Here is an 11,433-nt window from a genome sequence, read left to right on the forward strand (position 1 = left end):
CCCCCCCCCCCCCCCGCGGCCCGGCCCCCTACACGTACACGTACAAAGGTAGAGCCCAGGGCAGGGAGTCGTCACATATTGACGACTCCCTGGGCCTGGCATACACCATGGTACTATTACGGTAGATAAACCTTGTTTTTGTTCAAACATGTTTATGTTGTTGGTTGACAGCATGTAACAAGGTGGAGGACACCGTGTTTGGAAACAGTGATCTTTCTACAACCATCCACGGTTAGTAGAGCCCCGGTCGGTTGCGACCATCAGAACCGTATGGGTCTTAGACCCGATTCTGACCCTCTCTTTTCGAGGGGAGTTTTTTTATAGACTGCTTGTAACGTCAAACTCCCCTAGAATAGAGAGGGTCAGAACCGGATCTAAAAGACCCATACGATTCAGATAGTCGCAACCGACCGGGGCTCTACCAACCGTGGATGGTTGTAGAAAGGTCACTGTTTCCGAACACGGTGTCCTCCACCTTGTTACATGCTGTCAACCAACAGCGCACACCATGTACCAGGGAGTTCGTCAAATATTTGACGACTCCCTGGCCTACATACACAAACACACATACACACCGTATTAGGCAATACTTGAGTCATCCTCAACGGGGATGACATGCAACCAGGCAAGAATTAAAGTTAGAACCGAGAATATCAGCATGCAGGACAGTCATGTAACGTGTAAGTATTTGAAGGAAGAGTAAAAAACTAATACGAACATAGGCCTTACAACTGTAGCAGAGGATCATGGCTATACATTGAAGTGATATGTATATCAAAACAAATAACTTCATTCAAGATACTGATACCTGAAAGAGCATTCAAGGGAGAGAGAGAGAGAGAGAGAGAGAGAGAGAGAGAGAGAGAGAGAGAGAGAGAGAGAGAGAGAGAGAGAGAGAGAGAGAGAGAGAGAGAAAGAGAGAGAGAAAGAGAGAGAGAAAGAGAGAGAGAGAGAGAGAGAGAGAGAGAGAGAGAGAGAGAGAGAGAGAGAGAGAGAGAGAGAGAGAGAGAGAGAGAGAGAGAGAGAGGGAGGGAGAGAGAGAGAGAGAGAGAGAGAGAGAGAGAGAGAGAGAGAGAGAGAGAGAGAGCAGTTTGGCGCAGTTCTCATTATGAACAGGTTCATCCGTGGGACACGTGTAACGTTATGCGTGTTGAAAAGAGACAGTATGTGCGCACACAATAGAGGGAGAACACAACATACCAGCAGCCAACACCCTATACATTATCAGGGTATTTATACTTCTGAAGTATGACAGAGTCACAGTGGACACTCCAACACTGACTATGTTCATGCAAGATAGGCTGCCACATTGACAGTGACAAGGATATAGACTGATAGAGGCAACATAGTTATAGTCTCTATAAAGGAGGTATAGAAACATCGATAAAGGTGAAGATCATCATCGTAGATGGAAACAAAAACAGTGTTCACTAATTTTGTACAAACGAACGAGAGTGCATCGGCGCATTGGTCTATGTATACTGTACAAACTGCTGGCAATCACAAATCAAGGCCATGCCTATGCAAAGGAATATTGTTTTCAACAACGGAGTGCTAGTGGGGAGCGGAGTAAAACAGATCAATATGTTCCAGACATACGCTTGCGGTGGGGCAGCCCTGCACAGCAGAGGTAGGCACTGATAATTTAATATTTAGAATGACGCACCCAATGGTCAGACTTCCGTTATCGTTTTCGTGCGGCGCAGGACTTTCAGCCGCTTCTCCAGGTCTTGTTTCTCCTTGCGAAGGCTCACCTTGCGCCGCTCATACTCACTCAGGCAAGACTGTAATGAATGCAGCATTGGGATGGCAAAGATGTCCATGATTGAACAAAGGGCTTGGGTGTAAACTGCGTCAGGAATGGAACAGAAAAAAGACACATAGCTCTTAGAGATGTGTAAGGACCCAGGTTGTTCAACTATTATTTGTATGGTTTTAAAGGATATTGGTGATTATTAAGGTACGCAGTAGACTTATTCCCCTGTCCACACACTGACACACAGTACTCAATACCACACGGGGCAGAGGTTCCTTACAAAGAAGGCAGAGCGAGATTTGTTCGCGACTTGAGTTTCCCCGCTGCACAACCATCAAGCATAACAATTCTTATGTCATTGAGCTAGCGACCCAAAGTGCATACGTCCCGGGAGGTGATGCAAAATTTAATGCTGCTGGTGGTGCACACGGACAAATACGAGTACAGTGATGTAATCGTAACTGGTCCAGAATGCCAGCTTTGCACGTTGGGTCGCATTCCACCTAACACAACTGTACACTCTGCACTCAACGCCGCCGGAAATCTGATGCCCTTCACAGCAGACTGCATCGTGCCCAGGCATATGTGCAGTACGTGTATCAACCGTCATACATGTCCGCTTATTCAAATGCGCTCGCTCACAAGCGTAATTGTTCATGCGGCTGAGTGGCATGGAAGTCAAATTGCGTTGGCCCTGACTATACTCCTAGCAAAAGACACTTTTCAATTGTAAGCACAGGGTGGTATTGCTGTAGCGAGGCGTTTGTTTCTATGCTCGTCACGGGTACTCAACATGAGGACAGAACTGTTCTGTGCTTTGTGCACTTACCAGCGCAGCACAGAAAAGTGGCCATCTACATTACATAAAAATCGCTACTTTTCGTAGCGTGAGCAGTCTGGCGCTAGAGTGACACGCTATCTCAATGTCTAGGGTGCAATCCTTGTGCCAGCATTGGGCATGACATAAAAATCTGTACATGTACTTTGATGATTTTTTTTGTAGCCGAGGTACTCTTTATGCGAAGTCCACGTTGTAGAACGTGACACACCGGGTCCTGAAGTGTACTACAGCGAAGCTGTTCAGTGTAAAGTACCCTGGATATAATATAACATTTATGATTATACTTCTATTGCATTGGATATTTAAAAGTATGCTTTCGAGGACCGTGCATATAATTTTCCAGACTTCGCATAGAGCATTCGCGCATAGAGTACATCGGCAAAAAAGTACAAAGTACAGAAATTTATGTCCCTCGGAGCTCCGGAAGTACGCTATACTGTAGGTTCACTGTATTCACCTGATGAGAAGGCTTCAAAGTACACTTGTGAAACCGAAAACTTTCAAGATGTTCGTATTAAAAGAGCCTGAAGTGTGTCCTTTTTCTGAGTATTATCGCATTCTTGTCTCAGAGGAAACTGTTCACTGTAATAGTTGTAGTTTATAGTTTACTCACTGATGTGACAGCCATGTACTATGCTGCTGTCCGCTGCACTTCTCTCATGGAACCACGTGCTACATTGCAATCCACTCATGGTTGAGTGGGGGCAAGTACTTCATTGCAAACTCAACCATAGGTGCTGCGCATGCATAGCAAGAAGCGCTTACCGGATATATTCTGCAAGAGAGCAATGACATCCTTATCTCCCGTCCTGCAGAAAACAGATGCAGGTAAAAAAACAAACATTTATAAAGTGCAAAAGAATGAGACTGCATGAAAACTATACTTAACTCTTCTTCCAAACACAAAGTGAGATAGCATGTATAGAATAGAATATTATGCTAAGTCCTGAGAGCTTATACTTTCCCTGTAAACACAGGGGGAAAAAAAGTTCATACCATATTATGTGTGCTATCAAACCGATTTACAGAAGTACAGTGTTGCTCAAGGAAATACGATCAGAGAATCAGCTTCGTGCACACTGGACGCGGGGAAAATCCCAGTGCTCGCAGGTCTAGGGCTGCCCAGTGCCCGGCGTGCGCTTGACTCACTCACTCGGATTTCATTGAGCAGCACTGTACTTTCACGTGTCGTTTAGGCAAGAGGAGATGCATCCACAGCATTTTCTTGTTTCCACCGGCTTTTTTCACCGGCTTTCAGCAAGAACGATGGCGGGTTCTTTGTCATCCCATTCTCATAGTGTTAGTTCCGGTAGGACGATGGAGCTTTTCAGAGTCAGCTGCACCTACTTTGAAGTACTTCTTCATGCAGTAAGTCAACTACCGTAAAGTACCGTTGATCCGCCCCCACGCCATGTTGCTTCCCAGCTGGTTTTCGGCAGGGGGTGGGAATTAGATCAAGGCTGTCAAGTGCAGTACGATGTACAACAACTTGGAGGATCAGACTCGATGTGCTAAATTGTGCACATTTTCATCCTGGATTGGCACATATTGTTGACAGCAGTGCAAGCATCGGTTCAACATCGTATTTTGTTGTATACGCCGAAATCGCTTCACAGGTAGAAAATCGACAGGGGGCGGGAATTAGAGAGGGGGCGGATCAACGGTACTTTACGGTAAAACTACAGCAGATGATTAGTTGTCTGTCATCCCTCCTCCTCCCCCCCCCCCCCCCCCCCCCTGATTTCTGTGATTTCAAAATAATGTTGGAGAAGAAGAAGTAAGTTAGTTGCTGCTCATCTGGAAGACTTCTTTTGCTCTGCTAGAGGGCAGGACAAATCAGAGTATAAGCGTTCCAGCAATATTGCTGTATGCGGTGCTTTTCAATGCCACTCGAATTCACCCAGTTTTCACAAAAACACTGCATGTATGCCTAAGTCATTACCCCAGAATGACAACTGCTCATATCTCTCTTATCCGGACCTCAAAGTTACGGGCACCCCGTGGGTGGGTTATTGTGGAAATATTACTTCGCTTTTGCCATTTTTTTGCAAAATAGGGATGTCATATGCAAGATCTCTAGCCCTTCCCCAATAAAAGATTCAGAGTTACGGACATTTCAAAGTTCTGGGCATTGCCCGTTCCTGGACTGCCCGGATAAGCAAGGTATGAGTGCACCAAAAAACAGTTCAGTACGAAGTACTCTGTATACTAGTACCAAGAGTATATAACCTCCCAAGAGTGTGCACCTCTGCATTATGGGGTCTCCGACGGCGAAAGCCCACGTCACGTGTCTCAGATACGTTCGTACTACGTACAAACGAAGGATAGCGTGCGCGCAATCCGAATACCTGTCATGATCATGCTGGGGATTTGCATACCCGCAGTGAGTTTCTGTCAGAGTGCTTTTTTTTATTACTCCGCAGCTCGCTAAAAACAGGCTGGAAACGTACAACTGCGACACTGCACCACGTGATGTGAGTTTTCGCCGTCGGCGTACCCCATAGAAAGGGTATCAGAAGTTGCACACTCTTGGGGGGTTATATACTCTTGCAAGTACAGTAAAACCTGTAACTAACGACCACCCCTTGGTGCCCGGAAAAGTGGTCTTTAGTGGCAGGTGGTCTTTAGTTACAGGTTTGCACCGCGCGACCATATATGGATCCCATTCTATGATATGTATGTCAAAATGCAGATAATACAATGCCCCAACACTTGCGCACTGACATTCTTCTTTCAGATCATACAACACTTGGAGAGAGAGAAAATCAAGTCTTTTATACACCGGAAGCGATACGACCTTTTGACCCGTATGTCGACTCACTGGGTTTCCAGAGCAGCGCTGGCCTGGCCAGGCAGTGGACTAGTCACTATCGACTCCATCCTCATCTGTGTGCGACTACACTGGCAACTGGTATCAGTGTGTAGATCTACAGTGGAAACTCAGTCGCTCAGACTTTGATGTAGTGTAGCGTAAACTGTACTGGTGTGTACTGGTGTGTACCAGTACGTGATGGGGCGATGTTGCGAGTTTTCGCACCTTCACTGTCGAATAGTATCCGCCATCGTATCCTGGCCTGTGTTCCTTACAGGCGAGTACATGTACCGTAGCATGCTAGCTAGCCAACACAGACTGTCAGTGTGACCTGGTGACTGAGCTGTGTGATTGCACTTCGACAGAGAGCCGCTCAGTCTTAGTTTCTCCTTCGAGTAGTAACATCGATCAAAGAGCGCTTTGGATGCGCTCTCCAAGACGTTTCCTATCATGTTTGTTCTTGACAGCACTTGAAATTATGACAGGTGTAGTGCAGTCCACACTGATTCCACAGTTAAAATGAGACTGCGTTCATTTGTCCAGCTGTAGTATCGAAACGACCATGGAAAATCATCAAAATTTCGAGAAGGAGCTTCGAGCAATGTTTGATTTGCTACATCGCGGTCGCTAGTTACGGGTCAAAATTCGACATTGGGACAAGAAAAGGCGGTCGCTGGTCGCGTTCAGCAGGTAGTCGCTAGTCACAGTGCATTTTGAATGTGAGACCGTCCTGACGAAGTGGTCGGTAGTACCAGGCCGGTCGCTAGTCACGGTGGTCGTTAGTTACAGGTTTTACTGTACTTGCAAGTAAAACAGACTATGGGCTACACGGTAGAGTATTCGAGGACCCTGCATTATTCAATACCAGTCATTTGCCCTGGGATAAATAGTGCTTTGCCTGTAAACCACAGATTTCTGTGGCCTTTGGAGGTGCGTTACACTGATGTTTCTCAGCTCAACTCGCTTTGTGTAACTACAAAATAGGCCACAATCACATCTTCATCACACTTCCCCTATAGACGTACTGTGCTAGTGACGCTTCCAAAGAAGATTGCTCCTCCTGCACAAAAGAAAAGAAAAGAAAGACTTGTCAATTGATTACAAAAGCAGGACAAAAATGATACGAGTTATGACTACACCAACGTACTGTAAATATACAAATTTTCGGCAGCCATTTAATTTCGGCTATATTCGGCACCGACCCAAAACGCCTAAATTAAAACGCCGATGAAATTTTTCACAGCATCTGTCGCACCATGCCCCCTACCCCACGCCGAAAATAAATCGCCGCCGAAATGTCAAAAATCGGGAAGTGCCGAAATTTTGCAGCGCCGAAATTTTGTATATTTACAGTAACCAGATCTTATACATGTCAGCGAGTCACCATCCGAGATTAAAAAAGCATTAAAAAAAAGTGTCATTCAAAGACAACAGAGAACAGCGACAGTACGACTAGTGCAGTACAAAGACCTTACCTTAAAAAGAAGATTAGGAATTTGAACTAGTTGGTCCGCCAGGAGCTGACTGGGTGCAGCTGTCGGTGTAATGTCAAGAGGTACATGACATGACACATGCCTGCACAAAATTCGAAGGGATGTGTGTGTGTGTTTGTGTGTGCGCGCGCGCGTGTGCGTGTGTGTGTGTGTGTGTGTGTGTGTGTGTGCGTACGTGTGAGAGTGAGTGTGTGAGAGAGAGAAGAGAAAGACAGAGACACAGAGAGAGAGAGAGAGAGAGAGAGAGAGAGAGAGAGAGAGAGAGAGAGAGAGAGAGAGAGAGAGAGAGAGAGAGAGAGAGAGAGAGAGAAGAGAGAAGAGAGAGAAGAGAGAGAGAGAGAGAGAGAGAGAGAGAGAGAGAGAGAGAGAGAGAGAGAGAGAGAGAGAGAGAGAGAGAGAGAGAGAGAGAAGGGAAAGAGAGAAAAAGAAAAGAGAGAAAAGAGAGAGAGAGAGAGAGAGAGAGAGAGAGAGAGAGAGAGAGAGAGAGAGAGAGAGAGAGAGAGATGAGAGGGATGAAAGAGAGAGGTGCGCAGAAAAAGACACACAGGCCAGAGCAAGATCATCAACAAAAGTGTACAGCAGCACCAACCCAAGAGAACCGAGCAGGTCAGACCCAGAAAAGGTGTGCAGGATGGTAAAGAGGTGTTTCCCCACACACACCGCTTACCCATGTCTAGTCTCAGCTGCTTGAAAGCAGGTCACTTGAACACGATCAACAGCATCCGTCTTGAGCAGGAAAACGCAGAACATAAGGCAAAACAAACTTCTTTATCAAACATATCTTCCTCACAAATTCTCCATGGATAAAACAAATAACACTGAGAAGAAAACAACAACAAACAACAACAACAACAATCTCTTATTGACCACTGGCTATCGTGAGAATAAAGATTTCACAACAACAACAACAACAACAACAACAACAACAACAACAACAACAACAACAACAACAACAACAACAACAACAACAACCCTCTATAAGGCCCTTCATTACTTTAATTGCTTGCCCGCCCAGCTTCGCGTTGAACCTGTGCAATCTATTTTAGGAAACCTTATGGACTTACCATTGCGACACGATGGTAGGGCTCAGATGGAGTCTTTGTATGGAAGCAAGATATAATTATACCTATGAAGTCCTTATCCATCCTCTGAATGGTAAACTGTGTCCCGCAGTCTGCAGCCACAGCAAGAAAACAAGCGAGGTAATGTACAACATAAAATATACGGTGTACACACAGCAGAATCAACCTGCACCTTCAGCGCCCTTTCCTGGCACATCATCAGGCAACTGGATGATGCCGTCACACACAAGCGCTCACCAACATGAGACGGCATGGAGGTGATGTGCGGATGAGAGTGATACCAGCCTATGACTCGGTGTTGGCGTCCTGACGACCCCATGGCCCAGGCCTGCAAGTGGGCAACATACAGTGAACAGAGACGATGTCATCAATGAATATTTCTAGTAAATGGGCCGCCCAGGGTTACTGATTGTTTTTCCAATCAAAACGAAATGTTTTAGTACCTTCAGCCCCACCCCACCCACCCACCCTTATTGCACTTAAAAATATTTTCAACAAAATATTGATTTCAATTTTGGCACTCAGTAGTACGTGGCAATTATCAATGAGCATTCAATTAATAATAATTATTTTCAACATGAAGCTCCAGAAACACACAAGCGAAAACTTTTCATTTTGAAAAACAAAGCATATATAATCGCTAGAAACAAAGTCTCCTACGTATTTTCGAGCTGCCGGTGTTATGCAGGGTTTTTACGCATGCTGCATGCATTGTGTGAAGTCTTTCGAAGTTTGGGGGCGTTTTGTACATTCCATTCCCAGTTTGAGAGAATGCAAGCTAAGTCTGTACTGAACTCTCGTCCAGGATTCGCACATCTATGTTGTTTTCCAATTGCACTATAGGGTGGTGTTCATATCTTGGTCATGTGACCGTGTTTGTGTACAAACATCTTGGTTATGTGACTATGTTTGTGTAGAAACATCTTGGTCATATGACCGTGTTTGTGTAGAAACATATTGGTCATGTGACCGTGTTTGTGTACAAACATCTTGGTCATATGACCGTGTTTGTGTAGAAAGTGTAGATGTCATGTGGACAGTGGAACCAACATGGCCGACATCTCGCGGCCCTTTGGGTGCAGGGGTTCACTTGCACTGCTGTTTGTTGGAACCAACATGGCTGTCCCGCGTGGCAGGCACGTAGCTCGTGTGCAGTCAGCGCAGCCCGGTCACCACACCAGCAAATGGCCATCATACGTACTACATAGTCAAAATGGGAAAAAATGCAGCTATGACGTTGCCAGCAGTACATAGTCACCACACCACAGATGTGCTCTGGCACATAATCACCACACCATGGATGGGCTCTGGCACATCATCACCACACCATGGATGGGCTCTGGCACATCATCACCACACCATGGATGGGCTCTGGCACATCATCACCACACCATGGATGGGCTCTGGCACATCATCACCACACCATGGATGGGCTCTGGCACATCATCACCACACCATGGATATGCTCTGGCACATCATCACCACGCCCTGGATGGGCTCTGGCACATAATCACCACACCATGGATGGGCTCCGGCACATCATCACCACACCATGGATGGGCTCTGGCACATCATCACCACACCATGGATGGGCTCTGGCACATCATCACCACACCATGGATGGGCTCTGGCACATCATCACCACACCATGGATGTGCTCTGGCACATCATCACCACACCATGGATGTGTGAGCTACGCCCCTGCATGGCGGTCATGTGATAGGTGTGCAGCAGGTCCACTATGCACAACAAGCACTTACCTCGGCTTGCACGGCAGCAGCACACAGCTGTTCTGGGCTGGGTTCAACTCGGTCCTTGCGTTTGTCCATTCTGCGCAACGGCAGGATCACTGAAATTCGCACCACGTGATCATTGTCTACCTGTGGGCAAACAAATAAGAATTCATTGGTTTAGCCCAGACTAGCACAACAAACTCAACTCAGATCGTCGCCCAGTGATAGACAGTCCCATTTAAAAAGTGCCCAAGTTCCTGCCATGCAACATAACAGACACAGCAGGATTATATGAACGCGGGGTAGGCACTGAATACACATCAAGAACCCAACTAACTTCGTACCTTCTGAGGCCTCGTTTACACGACGATTGAAAAACGTTTGTGTCGTTTCAAAAACGTTTCAAACGAAAAACGGCCTTCAAAGTGTCTTTCAATCGTTTTCGTTCCGTTTCGTTCTCGTGTAAACGGCAAAAACGTTTTACTAGTACGAGCCTTGTACTCAAAACATGCCGCCGCCAGCCTGCGCCAGGCCAACTTATTGCACGTGACCATTGCGCGCCGAAAAACGTGTTGCAGTGTACACAATTATCGTTTTCGTGTAAACAGCAAAAACGTTTCGAAAACGATTGAAAAACGTTTTTCAATCGTTGTCGTGTAAATGAGGCCTGAGTTTCACGAAACTCTTTAAAAACCTGGTGGTTCCAGCCTAGGCTGTTCTTATAAAATTTGAGGAGCAACTCCAGCGTAGACATTCCTACAATACATGTTCTTTAAAAAAATCCCGTGTTGGACATCTGAGCGGAGTTGCACACTCTGGACTGGCGTATGCACTCTCGGAGCCACTCATCCCGGCTTTATAAGACAGTCATGCACTTTTCAATTTCATGTATTAATTAATTTGGCTGTATGTGCTTGCTTCCGTTTTAGACCATGTGATATGAGTGTTCACTGCCACAGGGCCCATCAGATCGAAGATCCAATACGAAGAGTCACACCGGAAGCGCATTACTAGTGTACTCTTCACCATGCATTATAACTTATCTAGTACTAGTGTTGCATTTATACATCCTCAAAAGAAAGTTTTCAATTTATTTTGCGAACTACACTGTTGCAACGTTGCTGCATTTTGGAACAAAACGTATGCGTGCAGAGAATTTCTGGACCCCATTGAAATATTTTTCATCAACCACCACACCACCCATTGAAATAACTTATTTTGCAAAGTAATAAGGAAATTTACGACAAGGCGTTCTGTTTCCTCAACACTTGAATAGAATAATACGAACATACATCGCCAACCAGAAGTCCCATTACTTCTTCCATCTCAGTCGACAAGGCATGTGTCACGCAGCCATAGAAGGCATCAGACGTGACTTCTACTCGTCTCGCAGTCATAACCGGAGGTGGCAAAGTAATGTTACAGCTAGTAAACCATGAGACACTGAAAACAGAGCGAGATTCAACACAGTACTATACAGGTTGCTGGTGCCGGGGAGTCGAGCTACAAACAAACATCTAGCTACTTGTAGGACAGAAGCAAAGAAGGCTAGATCAAACCAGCCAAATCTTCTCACTTTCAAAAATCACCCTTCACACACACACACAGTTCACACATGTAATAATGTACATCAAGTCATCAACACAGCAGCAGAGCATTATGTCATTACATTACGTGACATGAGATCAAGATCCTCGAGAAGAACGAACGAAAATG

The 11,433-nt window shown here is 45.7% G+C and overlaps 1 protein-coding gene across 1 annotated transcript; it reads right to left on the bottom strand.

The window, feature by feature from the left end:
• Window positions 1-579: 579 nt before the first annotated feature.
• On the bottom strand, window positions 580-11,292 carry LOC135815815 (lys-63-specific deubiquitinase BRCC36-like). Its single transcript, XM_065329157.1, has 9 exons — window positions 11,010-11,292; window positions 9,745-9,864; window positions 8,222-8,312; window positions 7,967-8,076; window positions 7,570-7,628; window positions 6,885-6,984; window positions 6,435-6,469; window positions 3,363-3,406; window positions 580-1,849 (listed from the first exon to the last, which is right to left on the bottom strand). The coding sequence occupies exons 1-9, from the start codon at window positions 11,112-11,114 to the stop codon at window positions 1,674-1,676; spliced, it is 840 nt and encodes a 279-aa protein (XP_065185229.1). The 5' UTR covers window positions 11,115-11,292; the 3' UTR covers window positions 580-1,673.
• Window positions 11,293-11,433: the final 141 nt, after the last annotated feature.

Source organism: Sycon ciliatum, chromosome 4 (assembly GCF_964019385.1).
Source record: "Sycon ciliatum chromosome 4, ocSycCili1.1, whole genome shotgun sequence".
NCBI lineage: Eukaryota > Metazoa > Porifera > Calcarea > Leucosolenida > Sycettidae > Sycon > Sycon ciliatum.

Bases quoted from the DNA above. Each gene is read 5' to 3' on its own strand.
- LOC135815815 (XM_065329157.1), bottom strand. From the start codon at position 11,114: ATGACTGCGAGACGAGTAGAAGTCACGTCTGATGCCTTCTATGGCTGC. The intron at 8,077-8,221 runs GTGAGCGCTTGT...CTGTGGCTGCAG, and splicing joins CTCCATGCCGTCTCATGTTG to ACTGCGGGACACAGTTTACC. The intron at 6,985-7,569 runs GTAAGCGGTGTG...AATTTTGTGCAG, and splicing joins GCAGCTGAGACTAGACATGG to GCATGTGTCATGTCATGTAC.